This window comes from Colius striatus, chromosome 4 (genome assembly GCF_028858725.1).
Source record: "Colius striatus isolate bColStr4 chromosome 4, bColStr4.1.hap1, whole genome shotgun sequence".
Classification (NCBI taxonomy): domain Eukaryota; kingdom Metazoa; phylum Chordata; class Aves; order Coliiformes; family Coliidae; genus Colius; species Colius striatus.
The window spans coordinates 18,245,694-18,272,136 of record NC_084762.1 but is presented as its reverse complement, the minus strand read 5'-3'; the positions used below and the strand labels follow the sequence as shown (position 1 = coordinate 18,272,136).

General features: G+C 35.6%; 1 protein-coding gene across 2 annotated transcripts in view; it reads right to left on the bottom strand.

Annotated features, from left to right (window-relative positions):
* The window catches only part of EXOC2 (exocyst complex component 2), a 133,260-nt gene that overhangs the window by 21,122 nt on the left and 85,695 nt on the right, over window positions 1-26,443 (bottom strand). For both annotated transcript variants that reach the window (XM_061995977.1, XM_061995978.1), the window contains exons 20-23: window positions 25,928-25,989; window positions 24,992-25,058; window positions 22,883-22,999; window positions 18,857-18,998 (exon numbers count right to left, since the gene is read on the bottom strand). In XM_061995977.1, the coding sequence (XP_061851961.1) occupies window positions 18,857-18,998; window positions 22,883-22,999; window positions 24,992-25,058; window positions 25,928-25,989 (388 nt within the window). The remainder of the gene's footprint in view (window positions 1-18,856; window positions 18,999-22,882; window positions 23,000-24,991; window positions 25,059-25,927; window positions 25,990-26,443) is intronic.

The window sequence follows — 26,443 nt, the reverse complement described above, 5'->3', positions numbered from 1 at the left end:
AATAATTTATTTACTGAGTATTTCAGAGCATTTAACTTGGATGACAGGAAAAAAGGAGGTGGTATCTGTCACACATGAGGACCAAGAGCATGCTTGAAGCTACATGAAGTGCATTTGAATAAAGCCTTTGTCCCCCAAAACTGTTTGACAATCTAACATTTACAATCAAAGGAAACTTTATGTAACGGACAATCTGTTTAATTCAAATGTAAGAACTAAAAGAAATAATTAAAATTCCATTATGAATGAAAACTGTCTATTTCAAGAACAACAAACTGTATTTGCCTCATTACAAAATGCCCTTATTTCACATTTCTGGAAAATAACTTTAAAAGCTTGTTGTTATTTGCAATTACTATAATGAATGCAATACCTCATTTAGAAAAGTAGTGTTTTCATTTCCAAGAAGCCTACACCTTACAAGATAGTCTCCTGATTGTGGAATAGACAGAAACCTCACTTGTTTGCAGGCACGAGTCTTTCATGAACTCCAGCACTGGTATATGAGTATGTCATGCTATTTTACTGAAGTGTCCCCACCCACACAGTGATATCATCTAACCTGACACCCTGCAGATGTGTTTTTCTTTCTTTTTTTTTTTAAAGGTTAAAAAAAAAGTAGAGATGTGGCTTGGAATTTCCCCTTGGACATAACAAAGTAGCTCACCTCTACCCTTTACAACAGCACAAAGGTTTCTCTCTTCAAAGGCAGTTGATAGGAAATCGGCTTCAAATACCGCTACTATCCGTAGCCTGTTTTCTAAATTAAGGTAGCTAGACAAGCCTGTTTGTTTCTTTCTAATTACTAAAAAATGTATTTGCTATCAGGCTTTGTTGTTTGTCCTGGATAAAAACATATTTAGCACACTGCAGGATGCTAAGAACTGAACAGTACCTCTTAAAATAGAACTTCACTAGGTCACAACCTTTAACACCACTCAAGTTGCTTTATTTATTAGATCCCCTCCTCATTTGCACCCACAAATCATGCTGATTTTAAAAAGTTAATAATTAGCAGTTGCCAAAAAATGATTAACGAGCAGTGCAAAGAATGGCTGTCATTTAGTTATTGCTTCTGCTTTGCCCAGAGAAAGAGATATGGACACCACCTCTTAAAGAATGAAATGGATATCATCACCTTCAGTAAATTCTTTACTTCACAGTAGGATTTATGCAGTCTGATTCATAGCATTATTTTCACTACATCCAAACGTGATGATATGTATTTAAAAAATATGCCCAGCCCACTAACTAATAAAGACACCTCCATGTAAAAGACAGCTGGAGGAAGGTATTTAAAACCAGCCTAGAACTGAAGACACAGTTACAGTGTTCACAGACTTTTATGGATTCATGATATAACCAAACCAATTGAAATGTCACACAAGCGCTTCAATGTTATTGAAGCAGAAAAGGCCACTTACAGAGAATGACTCCAGAACCTCATTTGAATTGAAACACGAATGTAAAATTTTTCACTAGCCACTTCCTGCTATTGCTGGAAACATTCCCTCCTTTAAACGGCGATGGATTTCAAGGTACTGTACTTACTGTTGTTTTGAGAGTACATTCAGAAGAAAATGTAAATGTGTAGGCAAACTGGAAACTCTCTGGAGAGATTACCCACTTATTTAACCACATTTCCTGTTTTTTAACCCATTTGTCCTAAGTCAGTCCTTAGACTACTGACAAAAATAGATACAAGTGTGCTATAATTAGCTCATTAGCAGGTCTTATTGGTAAAACTGAAAATGTTTTGATAAATCTATTGTTCTTACTAGCTCCATACTAATTAAACTGTGAATTGGGTTAATGTTTCCTTGAAATTCTTCTCTGCATAGCTTATGGTAATCATAAATATACAGCACCTTAGGAATCAGAGAAAAAGTCGTAAGAACTGCTAGTAATTGAAATTTAATGAAGAAATTACTGGCAATCTGTGTGGCAAAATGCTTTTACAAAGCACAGTTCTGAAGCAAGGGAGGGCAGAGCCTGATTGCTGAGAGTCAGCATCTAGCTAAATATTTTGAGATCTGAAGGCTGGAGCACTACATCTTTCACTTAGTTGCCTTGCTCTTACTTTCAGCCATAATACTATGTTGATGTAATGCACTGAATGTTACTTGAAGGACTGACATAAGTAGCCACAAAACTACTTTCCAAAAACATTAAACATGAAGACTTTCGAGAATTATGGTACTTGTCATTTTGGAGCTACTTTAATTCAAGCAATAGAAATTACATCATCATGTTCAAAGAACCTGAAAGTTTCTGTGTTTCAGCTTGCTTGGAGTAGCAAGAGCTCTAAAGACTTCCAATATTGTGATTAATATCTTTGCCTATGCATGAACTTGAGTCTACAAGAGGAGAACACCAAGAAAATGATACTGCCTCTCTGCCCTTGTGCATGGTCTAAATGAAGATGTCTTTAAAAAGGAGATGGCTGAGAACTTACTGGTACTCCATCGCAACTGCCAGAAGTATCTGAGGGACAGCTGACAAAGTCTGTAATCCAAATACTTGATGCTTTCTAATCCTTACCACACACATAAGAATTTACTGCTTCTTGGGACAGGATATAATATGCTTTATCATTAAGAAGGAGCAAAACCTGTAAAGGCCAAAGATTACAACAGGAAATGTGAAGCCCAATAGTGCTTGTGAAGAAGAGATGTTTGCTAGCATCTAATACTTAAAAGATATGCAAGTAGCTGAAGGCCAATTTGATATGTATGTATTTCCTCAGGACAGTTTTGTTAAGAAACGGACTTCATTTCATTTCATTTCTTCCACCAAATACAGTAAGCATCATAAAGTGTACAGGACCTTTTACCAACACTGATCAGAAGGTCAACTGCAAAGGATGCTGTATATCATACTGAGAACTGAATCATGGTATCTTAAGGGTTGGAAGGGACCTTGGAAATATCATCTAGTCCAACCTGCTGCCAGAGCAGGACCACTCAGACTTGAATTATTGCAGAGAAAGTGAAATTTCAATCTGTTGATGTGGTAACAAGAAATGTAAATGGCAAAAGAAGAAAAAAGAAATCAAGCCCTTCTAAATCAAACAAAAAGCCTACACATTAATGTAAAAAAACACCTGCTTTAGAGTTTATAGCCACCCATACCTCTTCATCTAAGCATACAAAAGTTTCAGCTCATCCAAATCACCACTTGTAGACAAATGCATCACTGACCCTTAGCTGAGCCCAGTAATTGAGATACATGACTCAGAAATGAGAACAACCAGAAGACAAATTAAACAACCTCATCTGGTACAGTTACAGCCACTAAATGGTGCTATACATGCACAGATCCCCATCAACATGTTGCTGTAACATATAAATGCAACCTTTGAGACAAAGTAAGAACGCAAACACTTCACAGCCAGCAGTATGCTGTCCTACAGACTGAGCAGCACTTAACCCCTAAACTTTACTACTTACATACTTGGGCATTAGTGTTGGGGATGTTGAATTTTATTTTGGTTGCATTTAAGTGGCTATATATTCCCTTAAGGGAACATATATATTTCCCTTAAGGGGAAATCTAACAGTATTGAATAATTACAACTATCAGATATTTAAAGTAGCTGGTTTCAAATAGATGAAAAAAACATTGCACCATGAAAGTCTTAGGTATAATAAACCCTCTTTCTTGACATGAAAAGAATACATCTAAAGATGCCTCAGTATTATACAGCCTTTTTCTACCAGCGATCCATTAGCTGTAGTATGGCAAACACTGCTTCATTCTCCACAAGGAAAAATTTTAACGAATTCCCTCCCTCTGTCCCCCATAATTTTTAGCATATAACAGACATAGCATTATGTATGTAAGTTCTATGAACACTAGATTTCAACTGTAAGAACAATTTTAATGCTGAAGGATTTTCCTTTGATAAAGCAGAGAGTGTTAATATTCAACATGTGCTGAAATATCAACAGGGCACAGATGTCCCTGGTTCCTACCAGGATTTTAGTACTTTGTAAAGCAGGATCAAGATCCTTCTGTGTATACCTACAAAATTTGTCAGAGTGGGAGTTTATTGGCTGTTTTCTGGCTACAGAACATTCTTACGTTTCCAATGTCTGTGAGCAAAAGAAACAGTGAGACAAGACTGTGCACATAAGAGGGGACAGACTGCTTTATGTAGATACATATATTTGACATATTTTTTAAAAAGCCATCTGCATCAACAGTTTCCTCATGGAACAGACTACACTGACCAAGAAACAACTCTGCTGCTTAAAAGTGCTTTTAGTCTAGAGAAGAGGAGACTGAGGGGGAATCTTATTAATATTTACAAATACCTAAATGGTAGGTGTCAGGAGGTTGGGGCATCACTTTTTTTCTATGTTATCTAGCAACAGGACAAGGGGTAATGGGATGAAGCTGTAACACAAAAAGTTCCATTTAAACATACGAAAAAACTATTTTACTGTTGAGCACAGGCTGCCCAGGGAGGGTGTTGAATCTCCTTCCTTGGAGGTCTTCAAGACCCACCTGGACACGTTCCTATGCGACCTGATCTAGGTGGATCTGCAGGGGAGTTGGACTAGATGATCTCTAAAGGTCCCTTCCAACCCCTACCATTCTACGATTCTATGAAGGTCTCTTTCCATTTTTTCAGACTTAAGAAAAACAGAGAAACTGTGGAACAGAGCAGTTGGTGGGTGGTGGGCATCCGAAGAGTATCATCGTCTTCTAAAATTAGTACCTACATTTTTATGAAGTCTGGTACTCATCTAGTTTCCAGTTCTGTACCCTGTTTGTCATTTACCTAAAGCATTTTCCAAATCCTTCGGAACTGAGACACTTGGGAAAAAGACTCCCACAATTGTACTTCACAAGTTTGATGTAGGCTTCCAAAAGCTGGAATGGGACAACTCATCATATTTGGTGATTCTTCCCAATCCCAAACACGTCTCATTTCATAGATGTACACGTTAATGTCCAGCCACATGCCCAGTGGTTTCAACGAGGGCTGAAGTCAGCAACAAAGACTAACCCCTTCAGACTGCTCTCACATATTCCAGTACAGGAGGGTTTATGTAATGGCAAGAAGTCTCAATTTAAAAAGTGCTCCACAGATAAAAGTGGGTGGCTGTATGCACCGTAAAGACAGAGAATGACCAATTCAATAGGAAAAGCAAGTCATTTCTTTAATTGCAAGGTATACTAAAAATCAACATCTCTATCAAAACTGAGAACAGTTGAATCCAAAAATCTGAAGCAATATTTCCTTTCATTAACACAAACCAAGCATAGTCTGCAAGAATATTCACTTATTTCTTTCAAACACATCATTTTTAAGGCACCCTGAAGGTGTCCTTTCATGATTTTATAAAACCTAAAATTATTAAAACCTTTCAAAACACAGACTCACACTCAGGAAACTGCATGTTCTTCTTAAAATTCCTGAAGTCACCGGTACTGTAATGATAGGCTGTCATAAGCAAAATGACAGGAATTTCATAAATGAAGAATAGGCTTAGAGATATACTGTGTTTATGAATTTACTTTGGTTGTCACTCAAATAGTATTATTATAAGAAATGAGAAAACTGAAGCCAACTGATTCAAAAGAGACCAATTTCACAAATCACAGAATTATTACGGTTGGAAAAGACCTTTAAGATCCAACCACTGACCTCACACTGCCAAGTCCATCACTAAACCCTCAGCACCTCATCTATGTGTCTTGAATATCTCTAGGGATGGTGACTCCCAGCACTTCCCTGGACAGCCTCTTCCAATACTTTAATGTTCTTGGTGAAAAAGTTCTTCCTACTCTCCAGTCTTCCCTGTTGCAACTTGAGCTCACTGCCTTGTGTCCTATCATTCAAAGAAAGTATTTGGAACAATACAGACACTAATAACTTTATTGTCCGGTTATGTCCTGCAACTGTGTAGCCTTCAAGCTACTGAAAAATACTTAGACACCAGTAAAGTAGATCCTGCATTTATAAGAGTAACTGAAGACAGATTTACTTTGGTAAGCAAAGGCAAACATGGCAAAAGGAAAGAGGTTTTAGGAGGGACTTTGTTTTTTTTTTTTTTTTTTTTTTTTTAAAGCAAGAAACTTTAAAAGTGGTGCTTTGAGCAAAAACATTACTAGTAGCATTTTTCCTGTCTTTTATGGTAGAGCTTTGTTAGTACAATTAATGACTTTTCTAAAAATTATTTCTATTAAATTTTACCAGAAATACAATGGTAATAAGGCAAGCAGCACAGATACAACAAAAAACACCAATACTTTTGGAATATGATTCTGGCTGGCTAGATGATGGGAGAGCAGCGGATGTCATCTACCTTGACTTCAATAAGGCTTTTGACACTGTCTCCCATAACATCCTCATCAGAAACCTCAGGCAGTGTGGCTTCGATGAGTGGATAGGGAGGTGGATCGAGAGCTGGCTGAATGACAGAGCCCAGAGGGTGGTGATCAACGGCACCAAGTTGGAGTCCTATGGCCAGTGGGGTGCCACAGGAGTCAGTTCAGGGGTCAGTCTTGTTCAACATCTTCATCAACAACCTGATAGGGGACAGTGTACCCTCAGCAAGTTCCCTGATGACACCAAACTGTGAGGACTGGCGGATTCCCCAGAAGGCTGTGCTGCCATTCAGCGGGATGTCAATCGGCTGGAGAGCTGGGCAGAGAGAAACCTCATGAGGTTAAACAAGGGCAAGGGCAGAGTTCTACACCTGGGGAGGAACAACCCCATGCACCAGTACAGGCTGTGGGTTGACCCACTGGAGAGCAGCTCTACGGCGAGAGACCTGGGAGTTCTGGTTGATAACAAATTAAACATGATCCAGTAAGGTGTTCCTGTGGCCAAGAGGCCAATGGCATCCTGGGGGGCGTTAAGAAGAGCGGGTGCAGCAGGTCAAGGGAGATTCTACTTCCCCTCTACTCTGCCCTGGTGAGGCCTCATCTGGAGTCTTGTGCCCAGTTCTGGGCTCCCCAGCTCAAGAAGGGCAGAGAACTTCTGGAGAGAGTCCAGCACAGGGCCACCAAGATGATCAGGGAACTGGAACATCTTCCTTATGAGGAAAGGCTGCGGGAACTGGGGCTGTTTAGCATGGAAGAGACTGGTGGGCATCTCATTAATACTTAAATGTATTTAAAAGGTGTATATCAAGAGAATGGGGCAACACTTTTTTCTGTAGTGTCCAGTGATAGCACAAGGATTAATGGACAAAAGATGGAACACAAAAGTTCAACTTAAACATGTGGAAAAACTTTACTGTTCAGGTGAGGGAGCCCTGGCACAGGCTGCCCAGGGAGTCTCCTTCTCTGGAGGTTTTCAAAACCCGTCTGGATGTATTCTTGTGTGACCTTATCTAGATGGACCTGCTTTACCAGGAGGTTGGACTGGATGATTTCTAGGGGTGCCTTCTAAGCCCTACCATTCTGTGTTTCTGTGAAAGATCTGTGAATATTCTTAACTCAAAAAATGTAAGCAGTCACCGCACTGAAAGAAACCACAGGACTGGCTGTTAATATTTTTTTACATATTTTCTTCCAAATTGTTTTGTGTACACACTGAATCTTTATTTGTCCTTAGTAAATATATTCAGTAAGATGGTAATCAAATGAAAGCCCAGGTATTAACTTACAAGCAAATTCTAAATAGATAGCAGTATATTTGTTGGCATGGTAGAAGCATCAAATCATGGGAAAAATATAACTGAAGAACATGACCTTGGTTACAGATTTGGTGGATTCTTTGGAAGACATAGCAAGGAGGTCATGCTCTGCTTCGTTTCACCAAATTCTCAGATTTGAATTCTACAGTAAAATCTACATTATTTTTCCACAGACTTTGTAACTTACAATGGCACTGAAGAGGCAGTCATCATTTTGACTTTCAACCAGTCCTTACTTCTACCGAGGTACATGTTTAAAGCTGCACCATGTACTGCTATCAAATGCATGTAAATCAGCAAACCACTAATAATTACTCACAAGAGTGTAGCGGAAACTTACTGCAAAAAGTGCCTTAAACTGACTGTCATGTAGAATTTTGTCTATTTAAATAAGCAGTGAGCTGGAACTAGACCACAGCAGCTTTTAAAGGTGTTCCCACGGTAAACAAACCCAAACAATGAAACAAAACAAAAAACAACTCCCCCAAAAACCCAACAACCAAACCAGAGCAACAACAACAAAAAAAATAACTGCCTTCTACTCTACTAGGAAGAAGGAAAAAATGAGATCAAGAAGACAGATACAGTGTTCAGTTAGACTGCATATTTATCCTATTTGTTAGACTGAAGGTGAGAATTTGCACTGGCTTCCAGTGTTACTGTTTCACAGTTTTTCACTTCCAAGTTTCACTGAATCCCTAAAGCTTTTTGAAAAGGTCACGGATTTGAAATGAAGAATGTCTTTGCATGACCTGAACAATAGATCTTTAAAAAAATCATTCAAGTCCAAAATTAACATTTGGAAGCTATCTGGACTCAGGAGTGACCCACAATAACTGGAAAGCTTAAGATTTTTCACAGTTCAAAGTAAAAGCTTTTAATAATTTTGAATTACTTCAACTGCTGAACAAGTCCAACACTATAATTTCATCCACACATCGATAAAGTTTAAGTGTTTCATTAAATTTAAATTGCTATTCATTATGTAAAGAAATTTTAAGCTAATGAAATGCTTTTTATTACAATGGATCTGCTGTACTCTTAGAAGTCTGTCATATTTTCCCACTTAAACATTAAGAGTTCAAGGGCTTGATAACTTGGCTACAGAGACAATATGCTCCAGGCTGAATTTCGTACAGAAATTTAGTATAGAAAGCTGTGACTTTTTGTTACACTAAAATCTTCAACTTAAAAACAGGCATATACCCCTGGGCAGAAAGTGTCACTGAAGCAGCAAGCAGACAGCTATTTTCCCACTCTGCTAGTTTAATTGTCAAGTGGAAGGCACACCTTGGAGACTGCATTTTCATCAGTGTTTTAAAATGTTAACAAGTACAGCATCCTCAAATACTCCAAATATCCAGAGATCATAAAATAACTGGTTCCATCACTCTTCCACCTTGAATTCAGTATTGCTTTATGCTTGACCATAAGCCCTTTGTGCAACATTTCAAATCATAACCAAGAATGTGAACTGACCAGTGGGTTTACTATGGGCATGAAGGCTTTTGGACCATATGTTGTCTGGGGCAGACCCAAGGTATTTTAAGATGATTCTCTGCATCTGCACAGGTGGTACAGGAGGTACTCCAATGCTATATTTTGTGTGGTCCTTGAAGAAAGTCCACCAAATGACCTTAGGTATCTTTCTCAGAAGAGGACACACACTGTTATGGAGATTGTTTCTAATTTGTACTTACATGCTGAAGATTAACAAGACAAAACCATTCTCTAAGCACAGCAGTATGAACCACATAGGCAGTTCCCTACACAGAGAATTCTGGCAATTTTGATACAGCTGAGTTTACTTAGACCAACAGTAAAGTTTTAATTTGAGACTTCTCATTTAAGCATCACACACAAAACTCTTATAATTTGAGCTACAGGACTATGACTTAGCTACAAACAGCAGTAGACAAACCACTACTACAGATCAGCCTTAAATGAGAGCCACAGCTACCTAAGAGTATGTAACAACACACACTTGAGTTTCACAAATACTATTCATGAACTGTAAACGCTTCTTGACCTCACAGTGTTCCCATGTACACTTTTGCTTCCAAAACTGTGGCTAAGACCTCAGTATGATCTAATAAGCTCTTCCCTAGTTTAAGGTTCCACAGTTTCTACAGCATTTCACTTTGCCTTGAACTCAATTTTTAAAATGAATGTCTTGATTTCCATGGGATCTTGTCTGAAGTATGACAACTTCAAAACAGGAAATGTAATTGTATGTGTTGGCCAATTCAATATGAAAAATGCAACAGTTCCAATAGATCAAACATATTATAAATATAAAATAAAAATAATAGATAGCCCTAAGAATACAGTTAATCTCTCAGCAGTTAAATGCTATATAGTAAAACATTAATTCTGTCAAGATAGAAGGCCAAGAATGAAATGCCTTTGGATTCTAGCTATAGATAGTCAAAAGGGACTTTATAACAGCTCAGGGTACATAAAGAGAGGAGTCCCAAGATCTTTTATCAGCAAACACTACCCAATTGGATATTACAAGAGAAAGAGTAAAGCATCCATGGTGAGCACACCTGTGAAAATAAATCTTTGTAGGAAGAGAATAAGCTCAAGCTTAAGAGATAAAATGGTGCTTGCACTTTCTTCTCTATGCATGATCATCGATTCCAACTGCCAGTCAATTTACTGCTTTGAGTAATGTAGAGATCAAACACTACTATCAAAGACAGTCATAAAAATACTAATAATATCAAGACAGCTTGTTTCTCAAAGAGTGTGCTTGAGGGACTAAAAAGATATTTAGGTTTCCTTGGAAAAAAAAAATTAAAAAAAAAAAGTTGACATTAATACTTGTCCACTGAGAGATGGACTGTGAGCTAACCCTGCATGAACTAGGAAACACTGAACTGATGACAAGTTCCCCAGGTAAAGATCAAACTGGTCTTTGAAAAGTCAAACCAGAAACAAGTATGGTATATCTTCCTACAGCTAGCTGGACAACAAAAAAGACTTCTGAATTGTCAGACATCGCTGATAAGTAAATCCTCTGGAGTTGTGATAACTATAATCTCATTGAGGTATTACAGTGATTTCTAATACCATCAATTAGAACAGATATGTGGACAGATATAATTCTCAAGCTACAACATGACTAGGGCAGTTTGACTATGGAATCACAGCAAGACTTCTTTTCAGCGATAGAAGGCTTTCGCATTCATGCTCTTCCCATCTTTCAAGCAATACAAATGAAGCTTGTCTTAGGACTTTGAAATTTTCAGAGAAAGATTTTTTTTCCCCTATCATATTATTTCCCTTTTTAAGATACATCCTGCTTTATTTAAATAGGAAATTTACAATTTTGTCAGCCACTTAATTTCATAGCAGGAGAAGAAAGTAGGTTTTCCAACTTTTAATGAAAAACACTGAAGAAAAAATTATTTTCGAACTTAATGAAGCTTAAATAGTCTTTAGCAAAGCAGAGACATTAACCGCACAAGGTCTTGCAAGAAGGGGTTTGACTGGTAAAGCCAAAGAGAAGCTGGAAGAGATATGGACAACAGTCTAGCAACCAACTACTGCTAGTTTTGATAGCAGAAGACACTATGAAGTCAGTGGAGGTAGACATATGTGCAAAGCAAGAGGACGCAGAAAAAAAGAAATAGTTCTGTTGCAGATGAACTTCTACTGCTTGCTTGCACATGTGAATTCTAAGTTTTGTGGAGACTAGGCAACAAGAAACTTGATTAAAAACCAGCAGCAGAAAATCTTCCATGCAAGAAGTGTGCAGAAGCAAAAGAAAATATCTAATAAAGTCTATATGCAACTCAATATGTAGCAGGTTGGGACCAAAAAATGCAGTCAGGAGAGTTTCTACTGAGATTTCATATAATAGTCAGAAATTAAAGATATGCTGGCGGCAGAAACTTTAGGAAGCTAGAGAAAGAGTTTCTTCTCATTTTGTGCAATGGTTTCCTAAGACCAGTCAGAATGACCCTTAGTATCTGTAATTTAGATGCCAATGTAGTATGTTAAAGAAATCTCACTGTTGTCAGATGTGAGAAATATCCTGAAACCTGAATGTCTGAAAGTGAAATTGAAGAAAAATCGGAGGTTAAAATAAAGTTACACAATTGAAGGTATTACAGAATTAATTAAGGCTATGATATTGAACACCTGAATTGTAAATTTTAGTACATGATTCTACTCTGCAAAGAATTTTCTAGTACACCAAATGCAAGAACTGCAGTCCACAACATACAGATTGTTACACTTGCTGGCTGAACAGGTAGTTCAAGGATGTTGAATATAACTCACTCTCTTAAAAATTTTATTGTTGGTATAGAACATAGTATTTACTTACTACAATGACAATGTACTAATTTACTAATATATGTTGCAAATGTGGTTATTTTGAATTAAAAAAAAATAGCATAATTTAAGTGGAGCACTTGGATTATTGTGTATAAAAACACTCTGCTGATTTGAAAATTTTCTTGACAAAGGCACAGCAGATCAGCACGGATACACAGCTGTTTCTTCCAAGTGCTGATTCTCTTTCATGCAACCCCATGTTTATGTGGCCTCCTCTTTTTTTTTTCCCTTCACATGTCCCAGATGACCTTGCTGCAGCTCAGTTTTTCCAGGATGTTGAAAAGAGACCCAGCTATACCTTATACTTACCTTCCAGAAAGAAAAAAAAAATCCCTTTACTGCTGCTATTGCTAGCAGTTAAAGGTAAGTTCCCTTCTCAGGAGCTAAAGTTGGCACATCAAGCTGAACGCCCTGTGCACTCTAAACTGTGACCTGAGAAACACTGCAAAAAACCAAAATATAATGCCATATAATGCAAGAATGCACCAGATGTAAGACAGTTGAGGCTTCAGCCTGTACCGTTTCCTCCTACTACAGTAGCTAGATGACAATAACTAGCTTATGGAATATATCTGTGACTGGGTCACGAACAGTTAAAACAACTGGCATTTTGTAACAAAAAGCCCATAATGAACTGACAAGTTCATTAGTAACTTCGAGAATGCAGATCACTTCTTATTTATTTTTGTTTGATATTATGTAATTTATTTCTTATCTGCAATAGAACTGTAAAAGCATAATTTTATTTCTCTTCACATACAAAGACTAACTGGCGTGTTCTATCCCCGCATCAAAATAGCAGAATTTAGTCCTATTAAAGCATAAAAAGATAGACAATTCCTAAACACAGGACATGAATAGCTTGAGATCTGTTGGAGTTCGAAATCATCTCTATCTAGGAAGAAGCCATATCTTAAAAGTGTTAGAAGAAATCTAAAGGGTTACAGAAATTTCCAACCAAATTATTTTGCACATTTCAGTCAAAAAGTAATTGCCTATTTCTCAAAAAAAACCCAAAAAAGAAAAAAAAGATTTCTACTATATCCAAATGTTTTTAAGATGTAAATGCACTTGTCATCTTTCATGTAAGCAGGGTGCTGGTGCCCCAAATGAAACAAAAGAAGAAAAGTTCGGGTTGACAAGTATGTCGCCGTGTAACTACAAATTAAATATGCCTTTTGATATTTCATTTTTAACTGTTGAGTACCTTTTCATCGGCTACTGCCATTAGAAGTTTTTTATTAAATTTTTAAATCAGACAAACAACAGATAAGAGATGTGACAAGTAGATCTGCTAAACTGGATTTGATATGACACACTTAATCTTATAGTAAAAGAGTGGCATTTGATATATTTGAAATGTTTCAAACAATGCTCCCTTAACATGCCAAATAAGAAATTTAGATTTAACTCTACTACATTCAATTGATGGCAAGTACAGAATGAGTATCTAAAAAACACAATCAACTTTCATCTGAAAGTGCGAAATCACCTGAAACTTTCGATGCAACGTGAAATTGTAAATGCTACAAAAAAACTCCCCACAAACAATCAATCACCCAATACCTGACAACACCAGTGAAACACAGAAGACAGGTATTTTAAAAGATTGTTACACGAGCCGCTGCAACTCTGTATGCTGTGAACTTCGAGTGAATCTTGGCTAGACTGCACTGTAGCAAGCATTTAAAAAATAATTTAGGGTGGGAGATCATTAGATCTGAATTCCTCAGAAAAATAAACACCCACTTTATGTGTGGTAAAGAAATCCACACTTATTATAGTCTCAACTTTAAGTAGTTGTTGTATATGTAAACATATAAAATATAATGAAAGCTGCCATAGGGTAAAAAATACTTTGACATTTGCATGCAAAAGCTCACATCAATAATCCAAAAGACTGAATGCCCAAATACTATAACTACTTTTGCTTGTACTACACAAGCTTCAATACTCAGAAATAATTTCTATCCAAAGTCAGAGCAATACAACCACCTTGTTCACCTTCCAAAAAGTTATAGGCTTGGAATCCAAAAGATATAACAGAGTTTAATTTTATCACATGACTAAGACAACATATATGCGTTTAGAATAGAACCTTTTACAAAAAACTCAACAAAACACAACCGACTGCTGAAAGAGAGAAGAATGAACACAAACAAAATAAGTGTACAGATTGACCAGCATATACAAAAATAATCTAAAAACATATTCAGCAACCGATTAACATTATGTTTCTCATTATTCCTTTCATCTCTTTTCATTCTGTTAATACTGCAGACTAAATTAGAACAACATTTCCAACAGAAAAAAGGAACCAAACTAGATTTCATTGTTGCTGCATGTTAAAATGGAAGTCTTGTAAAGACTCAAGTTGACATTGAGATTAGAATTTAAATGAAAGTTATTTATTAACAATAAATCTAATTAAGTCAATAATACTGCCTTCTAACACCAGCAGTCACACTTGAGATCAAAATAAAGGGGCAAATGCATAATTACATTATGTGCAAGTTCTTTCTGATTTTCAGAACTTTCATATTGGAAAGAGCATGTATGTTGAAAAAAAAGAACAATAAAAGTTTTGGCACATAGACTAAATTAAAATTTGCCCCATGCAAACAATTTGCCCTTCTTTCTATTTAAAATTGTAACAAAAAACACGTGTAAGTAAATACCTGATAATAACAGGACAATCACCTATGTGAGCAAGGCACATGCTGCTTCTACACTGACAGAAACATGGCATAAAACTTTTCTGTGTTTTTCGAAGCTTGCTCAAAATGCAGGCTTCTTAATTTTATTCTAACCTCTTCTTCAGAACTGTTAAATAATGTTATTTCTTAACAATTGGATTGTACTTAATTGTCTTCATGGAGTTTTTTTCTGTATTTAATTTTTACTGACATTGAAAAGAAAGCAAACAAAAAATCATGATGAAAACCAAAAAATTCTCCTAATGCATTCGTCTATATGGCTCAACAACACAATTGGCAATATATACATGTAACTTCTGTACATTAGATTTATATGGATTTGAGTCATTTGTATGATGTAGAGCTTGACTTCTGTAGCCTTGATTCTAAAAAGGAAACAATGTTGGTGGCATTGGGAAGGCAAAACATTTGAGCCACTGTCGTGTTTCTCAGTGGTACTGCCTATATATAGTATGTAAAACTGCCTGTAGTGTTACTATATTGTAATATATACATAACATCTGCCAGCTGTGCAAAGGAAGTGATCAGTAACTTTAATAAGCTGTCATTCCTAGAGGACAAAAGAGTAAGATTAAGGGGATTGCTTTGACTAAAACACAGCTTCTGGTAAGCTCACTGATCTAGTGAATAACAGACCTCTCTGCCCTTTTATTTGTATAATTCCTTTGAATTCAGTTATGTGTTAGTTCTATTTCTAAATCCTACTATAATTCACATTTCTACCTTGGTCATCCAGTCCTGGTTTCTGTCTTCATTCTACCTTCACTCCTTACTTGATGTCAGCCTTCAGCACAAGCTCTTCAGTCTTCAGTCTGCTCCCTCTCTTGCAGTTACTCTATTTTCTGTCAGCATTGGTATCTTCCACATGAACAATTTCACCTACCCAAAAGCACTGTATTCCTGACAGTCCAGATTAGGTGTTTTCTGCATTTTATTCTGGCTTCTAGCATCTTCATTCTGCTCAGTAATAGCAGGGGGAGAATCAATAAAAGTATACTTGCTAACGCTTGACTGGTACAATTGTTCAAAAGAGTGGCAGTCATAAAGCTTTGTGCTGGACTAACTTCAGAAAAGTCTCATTGTTATTCCTAATGAATTCCGGAGTATTTTCATTTTCACATTTTTCCAAAATATCCTTTGTAAAAGATATCTACAGCATCAACATGCTTCCACGCTGGTCAAATTTTCCATCGCTAGATAGAATGCTTGAAAATTTCAGACTGCATCAGGGAAATTAATTGCCTTTTACCTTATCTTTTACATATGGACAAATTGATGTCTTTGCCCTCTTCTTCCTTTTCAAAACAGAACTGCTCTTGTCAAAACTTATTTTTACCATTACAAATACTATTTGAAAGGTAATGCAGAAATACAATATAAAAACAACTTCAGGCCAAACTATTACGTGCCAGTAATTTGGCACAGTTATATGCATTAAAGGAACATCAAGTAACATTCATTATGCAACATTTCAAGAATGTAACTATGCAACAATTAATTAGACATCACTGGTAGTACCACTAAGGAACACAAGGGAGGCCTAAATGTTTTGCTTTGCCAACGTCATCAACATTTTTAAAAATTTTTTAAATTTAAAAAGTCAACTTCTAAACGAGGCAAATGACTCTAAATTTTGCAGTCATGAAGATTACCAAAGAACAGATAATAAGTTTTACTATACAAATAATTTGTTTTCCTCAACAAGTCAATGTGTCAATCTTTCACAAATCCTTGAGTGAACTGCGTGTTCGACTCAGTGTGAATATAGAACCATAGAATGGTAGGGGTTGGAAGGGACCTTTAGAAATCATCTGGTCCAAATCCCCTGCAGAAGCAGGTTCACCTAGATCAGATTGCATAGGACCATGTCCAGGTGGACCTTGCAGACCTCCAAGGAAGGAGCCTCCACAACCTCCCTGGGCAGCCTGTGCCAGGGCTCCATCATCTGAACAGTAAAATAGTTTTTTCATATGTTTAAATGGGACTTTTTATGTTCCAGCTTCATCCCATTTCCCCTTGTCCTGTTGCTAGATACCATAGAAAAAAGGGATGCCCCAACCTCCTGACACCCACCATTTCGATACTTGTAAATGTTAATAAGATTCCCCTTCAGTCTTCTCTTTTCTGGACTAAACAGCCCCAGTTCCCACTCCCAGTCATCTGTATGGTACTTTAGTTTAATAATGTAGACACTTTCCATGCTGCACTTGGAGATGAACTGTAAAGTAGAGCCTTGTTTTGTTTTCCTAAAGGACAATGAAAAGATAGTATGTATACTGCAGTACTAACTGCATCTTCTAGATTATGAAAGTATATTTTCTCAAGTATAATATTCCTGTACAACGTAATGTTTGTGAATACAAATTTATCAGTAAAAAAATGAATTATATGCTTGTTGGGTGATTTATTTCTTTACTGAATACCAGAAAGGTCAGATTCTCAAATGCCCCATGAAGAGTTGGTGTGGGTTTTTTTCACTCCAATCTTTTTAAATAATTAAGTTCACCTCCTTCCTCCAAGTGGGAGGCTTTCCCAGTCACTTCCTAATTTTCACAGCACCAACTATTTTCAAAGTCAACTAACCATTGCTCTTAGTAGCCAAACTGAAGTTACTCTTTTCTAGCAATAGTAAACAGGTTACATTTGACAGAATTTATCCATCAGAAAGATAGTACATCAAGATGGAGAAGTCAAAAAAAAATGATTATATGTTGCTTCTTAATATGTCTAGCTTGGAGATTAACAAAAAAAAAAAAACCCAAACAACTACTTTAATATCTCAAATTGGCAGCTCTTTTCCAATACTACGGCATGTAACCCTGACGAGTAGTATTTAACATTCACCATCTTGACTTTGATCTTGAAAAAGGTTGCAAAGAAAGTACATAAAGCCAATGGTAAACTGGAGAACAGTCAGACTAAGGCATCCTAACAGAAATTCAATATTACCTTTAAACAAAGGAATACTACAGAATAATCCTAAAGGCAACACGAGTGTAGTAAGTAGATCCCAGTGCACTAGATCAAGAAACATACATGTAAAAAGCTGACACAACAACTTGTTTCTCTGTTAGATAGTGGGAATGTAAACATGCCAAGCAAAAACATACTTCAAACATGATGAGAGGTGATGTATTATTGATATAAATCTGATCATGCAAGATTAAAATATATTTCCACTGCAAACTGTAACAACTCATATATTCTAAGCACAAAGTAGTAACAAAAGATTGAAGAGATACTTTTCTCTAAAGTCATAAATCCTAAGATCTTTGTGTTTTCAAGGTCCAGCAAGCAAGCACCAGAGCTTTTTGCAATTATCTCCTAACCTACCACAAAACTTCTACTGCACTTGCTATATACAACTTCATGAAACAAGAACTAATGGTCATGTCAATCGTATTAATTTTCGGTAAATCAAAGAACACCTTCAAAATGCCATGTACCATGTTACTGCAACTAATTTCTATTTGGTACTAACCAGACTTTCACATGATAAGTGAATTAGATGTATTAGTTTTAGATGTGAAAATAAGATATTCCAATGACCTAAATGTTAAGATGCACACAGCATTCACTACTCAAAAAGACAAAGACTGATTTATAGAATTCTTCCTTAAAACAGAAGCTCTTAAAGCATCTAAATAATGACTAACATCTCAGTCATTCTAAATACCATATAGCAGCCCTCCTTCAATGGTTTAACATTCATTGCTGAACTACTGTTACTAGTATGCATTTTCTCATAATTTTACTTTTTCAGACCTATAATTACATCTATTACAAAAGTAGCCAGATTCTTTGGAAAAAAAAATCCCAAACAATCTCAATGAATTTCATAAGAAAACAGCAAAGATGTCTTTTATAATTCTTTCTATTATATATAAGCAATGAAGCAAAATAATCACAAAAAACAAGTATTAAAGAGATTAGCAATGATAAAGGCTGCTTTAATCACTTGGGGGTATTTGAAAAATGATTTAGGAATTAAGTAAAGTCTGTGAGAAAGAACTTATAATAAGAACTTGTCAAAAGTTAAAAACACAGACTACAAAAAAGTTTGTAATTGTACAGTATATTTTAGCTCCTATCAATCACTGTTAAAATAATTTCAGAGTTTAATAAGCAGATGTTTACCTGCAGGAACAAGACAATCTTTCCAATCAAAATATCCTGCATAAATGCCAGGTTCTAATGACCCAACTATTGGATCTGCTTTGAATTCAATATACATTTCAAACAGTCTTTGATCCAGCTCTTTCAAGGATTCCATACTAACCTAAAAAAAAGGAAAGAAAAAGAACATAATAAATAGTCATTAACTACAAGCATTAAATCACATACCGAAAAAATTTACGTCATGTCTTCTTTAATTTTTGTTAAAGAGCAGCAATTACTTAAACATTCTAGGTCATAGTTACAGATAGGAAAACCTAGGAACATTCATATTTTCTGTCCATCCTGCCCAGTATAATATTTTTTTTTTTCTGATTGTGCTCATCAACAGGTATTTTTGAGAAAAGCTCTGCCTGGCATGATTCTTTTTTTCCTTCATATCAAGAGGTCTTGATCTTACATCAAGTAAACAACTGAATTTTGTCAATGCTTTAAAATATGCCCTTAACAACTTCCACCCTGAAACATTAAGATTTTAATATAATCCTTAAGACCTGTCAATTGTGATATTACCATTTCTCATTATCTGTTCTATTTTTGAAAAAAAAAAATCCCCATAGATTTATTTAGGAGCGTCTCCTTTCTAAAACCATACATGTTAACTTCTCTGTTCTACTTTAAGGCATCTCTGTATACAGGTGCAGAAGCTGCAGCTCACCATCTGTAGAATTTTTCCCTTTAACAGCGCTCTCTGTAATATTTCAGTAATTCACACAACTTCGCAACACTGAAGGCTCACGGGATACATGCAGTTTGTTCATTGTAACTGAACCACTTCAAATTTTATACAAGACTTTATTAAACCTAGGTAACCCCTGTAATCATAGTTAAAACTATTAAAACTATAAAGTTAAAAACCCTAAAACCATTCTGGAACACTATGCATATTATAAACTGTTTTAACAGACAATGACAGATGCTAAATGCAAATAAAAAATGCTGAAAATGTAATGTGACTTCTATCTATGCTCTTACGTACAAACATAAATATATTTAAGTGATAGCAAAGTGAAGCTTTTAAACTAGTACTCATTTTCCTTAACTTTATAGAAGCAAAGCTATTAAAAAGTGAGGAAGAAGGAAGGTCTCTAAATCAAGTCAGGAATTCAGAAGAAAGAAAAGTATACTAACATCTTATCACTCTTTTCAAAACGCTGAATGCTGCAAACTGCAAAAAAAGTAATGAAGCTTACTTAGAGCAGGGACCTCTCAACTGTGTTCTCCTCTATTATTGAGTGAAGAGAAAAGGTAACTGTAATATTTAAGTCAGGAACAGACCGATAAGCTTTCAGGGATGAGATCATAAGTACATGGGAAAATAGAGATATTACTGAGGTCAAAGTTTCTGTCAGATTCAGGAAAGTTGGGATGGTGAAGTTGGTGCTCTAAAATAAGACACACAATCACTTTCCTGCTTTTCTATCTCATGAATCTCCCTTAATTTATCTGAAAAGGATCTGTACCCAGAAGATATGATTTTCCTGAAGCACTAAGAATTTGGCTCCAGGAGATTAAAGCTCTTTTCTTTTTGTTTCCCTTGCACATAACAGCCTGTTGACACTCAAAACTTGAAAAACAAGCTCACATCCAAAAAAAGAACAGATATCTCACTCTTTCTCCCTTTTCACAGGACTGCAGATTTGTAAACATGGAACAGGTTTCAAGATATTTTTCCCTTCAGTTTCTTATGATTAAGGAGAAAAACTATCCTTAAGCTATTCTTAATTTTTGCCACTAGCTCAAACCTCAAGCATAAGTTCCAGTGGGAAGTTCCCGCAAACATGCACTAGGTTATGAAACAACTTCTTCACTGCTCCTCAACAAAGTGTTTTTGAATTAAGTAATTCTCCCTTCTATTTCCACAGTCTTCAATACAAAAGATCATCTCCACATTCAGTAGTGGTAGTAGTGGTGGGTAACCTTGTTTTTCAGATGGTGGAAAGTTTACAAGAAAGAACAAACAATTCATATGAATGTTATTTTGAGCCCTAAATGGGGGAGTGAAGCAGAGTAAAAGTCCTCAACACCACCCATCGTGTATACATTTTCCTAACTCTCAAGTGGGGTAAATACTCATGCAAATCAGCATTTCTCTCATTGTTATCTTTCTGCTGTGAACTTCCCTATAATTACAGTTTTCAATTTTTGTAATAAAGGCATTTTGAAAACTCCTATTCTAGACATTAAAGCCATTGAACAGCTCCTATCCTAGTAACCCCTCTGCTTTATCTGAGTATCAGAACTGTGGAAACAATTCTATTCAGAAGTTTAATCAACAAGCTAGGATGGAGTTTATGGATATGTAATTTTTTTTCCCACTTGCTAATTGACTAAACTGACGGTAAAAAGTTGGATTAAAGAATTTCCACAGAAAAACAGAAATGTAGAAATTAAATATACTTACTGGTGAGTACCAGAAGCATGTGCTATGATGGCATGCGCTAAAGCAGAATGTAAAGCTTGTCCATTTAGCATATAACAAAATGGAAATAACAAGCATGTAGAATGTAAGGACATTTTCTTGGTTACCCTTTAATGATTTCTGTATTTTCAAAATGTTAGCTAATAATGATTTCCCTTCTAAGAAAGGCAACTTTAAGAAAAATCCAAACAAACCAAACCACAGATAGTTTTTATCAACAAACACAAAAAAATTCACTTCAAAATTCAATTTATAAAGCTAACAATTTTACAAGAATTTAAAAGTATAGTTTTGTTTCAGTCCTCTCAGACAAAAACAAAATCTATTTTTTCAAAAATCACATAAATACTTTATAGCATTTAAAAATCTTATAAATAATCTTACAGAAATTTAAGTGACAGATCAGAAAACTGAAACAACCAGTCAATCCCACTAAAACTCTGTGAGCTTCCAGTGTCTCGTAAAGTTAATGAAGGTTTCAAAAAAACCTAATTATCCAAATCATCCCAGCTAGCATTACTCATTCACGTGCCCCATATATGCAGTACTGCACCAGTCAGCACTCTCAAGGAGTTAACACAGATCTGAAATTAATCTGCAACTTCAACATGTGAATTTTGTCATTTATATACCTACCAGACTTTTAATGGCAATACTTTGATGCAGCTGTACAAGACAGAGTGTTGCATACATACAAAATAGGTGTCTTATTTGCTTATGTAGCCAACTCAAACTGGCTCAACATTCAACTGTCTCAGTAGCAAAGAATGGTAATTGCCAGAGTAATTTTGTATGCTGTACTAACCACACAAAACGTATTGACCCCATTTAAATGTTATTCAAAATACCTACAGCCACAGAAATCCAAACAACACTCTGGCAGAATGGGACTAGGGATATAACTAAACAGTAGAAACATCAGTTTGAGCGAAAGACTGTACTCTGTACTGGAAAAGATAACATTTTACTTCCAACCAACAAATGTTTCTGGAAATAAACTAACTTTATGGTCCTAAGGATTAAGTCACAACATTTCTCATAAAAAATGATTAATCTTTACAAAAAGGCAGGAAAGTGAGACAGCTACTGCCGCCCACTTTGACATTTTCGTTCTTTGAAAAAAAAAGAAAAAACCCAACCAACAACAAAAAAACAAACACAACAAAACCCCCTGAACTAGTTGATGAAAACCAGCTATCAGTAATGCAGATTGGTAGACTAAATAATTTATCAGGTATATTTCTGAGATAACAATCTTTTATTCTCTGCTTTAAGAAAACACAGTGACATTAAACAGCTTTCCTAAGAAATCTGATAAGCATTGCCATTGAACACACAACTTCCGAATAGGAGGTCACACTTTCTATGTCAGCTATTTAAGCCTCATAGGAACAGACGTAACCATATTGTTGTTGTGGAGTCCAACTGATGTCTGGAAACCCACTCATTTGTGGAAGGTTCACCCAAGAGTCCTTCTGGCCATCTGAACACTTGCACTTAATTGCAAGTAAAACAAAAACTGTTTCCTTCAAGCAATGATACTTCATTCCAGTGATCTCACTTACTTGAGTTATTTTTTCAACACCTTGAAAGCCATGTTTCTCAAAATGCTCAGCTATATTTAGGAAGGTATGACGTTCCAGATAACGGCAGTTACTGAGTGCAATTAAAAGCCTCTGTTCCTAAAAATTTGTTTTAAGGGAAGAAAGAGTATAATAGTTAGAAAAAAGAAATACCAACATGACCAGCACTATAAACATTAGTATTCTACTGACTCTCTGTATGTGATAAACATGCTGATAAATAAAGCGGAGTTGTACAAATATTTTTGTCAATGAAATGCTACGAAGTATCAAGTATGATGACTGAATATGAATACTTATTCTTATAGGGTCTGGAGCATTCACTGGAATGGCTATGACTAATAGAGAACTGTGGTTAAGACTTTACGAAAATTAGGTTTGGACAGCTTTCCAGGAAGCTGTTTCTCAATTTTTCTCTGTTTCAAGATAAGGAGTTATGACCATCACAAAATTAACTGAAGATCATCTTCACCTTCACATGAAGCTGGTTAAAACAAGGGAAGCAAAATAGGTACTGAACAAATAAATTTACCTATTCTAAAATACAGAAGTATTCTTCTGAGGAAGTACATAATAAAATTTCAACAGTTATCTTGGAAAAGCTCTAAGAGGTTATAATTTCTTTTTTGTTCTTCAATGTTTGGTTTTTTTTTATTACAAGAAGGTCCAATACCTTCTGGACCTGAGATACCAGAATTGCCTTTCCCTGACCTTGGTTTAACAAGGTGTAGTTACCCAGGAGACTAAGAACCAGATAAGATAGAACGACTACTTAAATAGATTTGGTCTTCCATCTTCCCTTTTCCCCTATCCTTCTCTCAATGGGAAAATGTTTTTCTACTTCAGATAGTAGTTCAAAATCGACACCAGCAAATATTTGACAAACAAAATTATTTGGCGATGAAGTCATAATACTGCAGATCTGATTAAAAATAGTGTTGGTTTTCAGACTCAGAAGAACTCTGATAGATTTGTATTCCAGTAATATGATGACTAGTACTGAGATGTTCAGTTGCCTACCACTTTAAGTTATAATCAGTTGGTATATATACTACTCAAAAACGTAGGATTTTAAAAATAGTGACAAATCTTACTCTGATCACTCACTTTCTCTGTTCCCATTACTTAATCAGAAAAAAGAAGATAAAGTGCTCTGTGAAAAAAATTAATATGATAGCATGGAAACCAAACATTGTCTAAAACTGTTGATTTCTTTTTTATTGAAACATTCATAGCTATGACATATGGGAGGAAGTCATACCCACAAAAAATTACTTTGTCAACAATTTATATGAAAATCTTTGTGCTGCAAGAATAAAATGATATAAAAAACTAATTATTATAGTCTGCAAATTCAGAAACTTGGCCTGATTTGGAAAGCTGTGATTATTGTAGCAGGAATGCTTATTGCTCTTGTAAATGAGGCAAAGGTGGGCTTCTGACAATGTAAAAAACCTATACCAAGGAATATTAACTGCCCTAACTTTCTTGCAGGGAACAAGTACATTTTTCCATTAGCCATCAGATTAGGAGCAACATTATTAGTCAAAGTCCAAGTGTCAAGAATATTGAAAACCTTTTTTCTTTTCAATTTCCTAAAAAACAAAACTAAATCCAAACAATCCAAATACTCAATATTTACTCTCAGTAAAATACCTTTTTCTGGCAAAAAGCTACATTAATAAGTATCTGTATCTTCACGACTTTTAAAAAGTGACTAATAATCAGACCAGTTCTTATAATTTGGAATAAGTTGATAAGCCAAAAGTAAAATCCTCACCTGTCTTAACACCAGTGCTGTTTTCACTGATTTCAATTATGTCATTTTAGTTTTGAAGGAGGACCTGGTTTAAAAAATGTCCTCGCTAGATATCTTAAGATATCATAAACTAACAATGCAAAAAGAGATTCATATCCCTGTCTTTTCCTATGCTTATATACACATGTATCTAGGAAGTTCCTCTAGAATACGGAATTGTTCTCTAAAGGAACAGAAAGAAACACTTCAGAAAAAAAAAAAGGATGACATTCATGTAACTTTGAGAAATACTGAATTTCACATCATGTTTTAGAAACAGAAGCCAAACTTACTGAAGAAAGGCTTGAGTCTTCATGAATGCTTCCGAACAAATCTGGAGATGAAACATCAACTGAAAGACTAGGAATATTGGATAAAAAGTGAGTACAGTGCTTTGGATTATGTGATACATGGTGGATTTAAATGAACAGCTAGAAGAAAAGACTAATTTTGTTTCAAGCTCCCTCACCACATAATAAAGCTTGCTCAGTTTTTCTAAGGTGTTCGTAAAGCCTTCAAGAGCTTTGTAAAGACCCTTCCTTCTTAAGGCATTTTAATTTTCTATAATTTCTCTGGTTTGCCACAGGTTCTGATTTGTTTTTATACTTATTCAGTCAAGTCATCCAAATAGGAAAAAAAAAGTGGCATTGGCAACACAGTTAATTTTTCTAATGCATATTACAGGTACTAATATTTGCCAAGTCTCTGGCTCTATACAAAGAAATAATTGGTACCCTTGGAAACTCAGGCTATTCTGACTTCTTATGATCTGTAAAATAGATGGTTCATGAGCAATTCTCAAACAAATTTTTGAGAATTTAGCTGAAATATCAAAAGAACCAGTCAAAATAGAAGGGAAGGAAAGAAAAGAAAAGAAAGGCAGGGGCTGTTTCTCCATGGCTACATGTTACTTAGTGACAAGGACAACTCATTCCAGGTAAAGTGACATCAAAACCAACATATCTGCTTCAACAGCACACAATTCCCGTCATTGAATAAAATGGTGTAAGTAATATCATATTCATTACCATACAATATTTATTACATGATGTCACTCAACTGCTTTGCATAAAATGTGTCTGCTCTCATTTCAAAGCATCGCTAACCAGAGGCAAAAGTATTCACAAGAAATATGAAATACCAGAGGGGATAAAACCACACCATTGACATTTGAGACTTGAACCCACAATTATAAAATACTAGATCTACGTCCCATTTATTTTACTTACTGTGCTGTGTCTATATCACCATCAGGTTTGGTGCTCAGCTGTTCCAAACAATCTATAAAGACCTAGGAAACAATAAAGACAGATCTACTTTTTCTACCAGAATTAAAAAACCAAAGAAATAAAATTCTTAATTCACTTTCACTATATTCAATAGAAGCAGAACAACCATCATCACCTTTCTTTGTCTTAAACTTTACATAAATACAGTAACATTTTAGTTGCAACTTTTGAATGTGTATTTTCAATTTTATGCGCATCACAGTTTATTTGTAGCAAAACACAGGAGTTTTTAATCCTGTGAACTGATTCTCATCATGCATGGCTAAAATCATGCAGATAATCTGATTTGCAAAGACAGCACGGTCAATATGAACAACTGATCCCAAGGAAGCACCACAGAAGCATCACTAAAATCCTGGATTTTTTTTTGCACTGGCTCATGATTTCTTATTTGAAAAGACTATAAAAATGATTCAAAAGCCTGAAGTATGCTATTTCTGAACTTAAAACATCTTT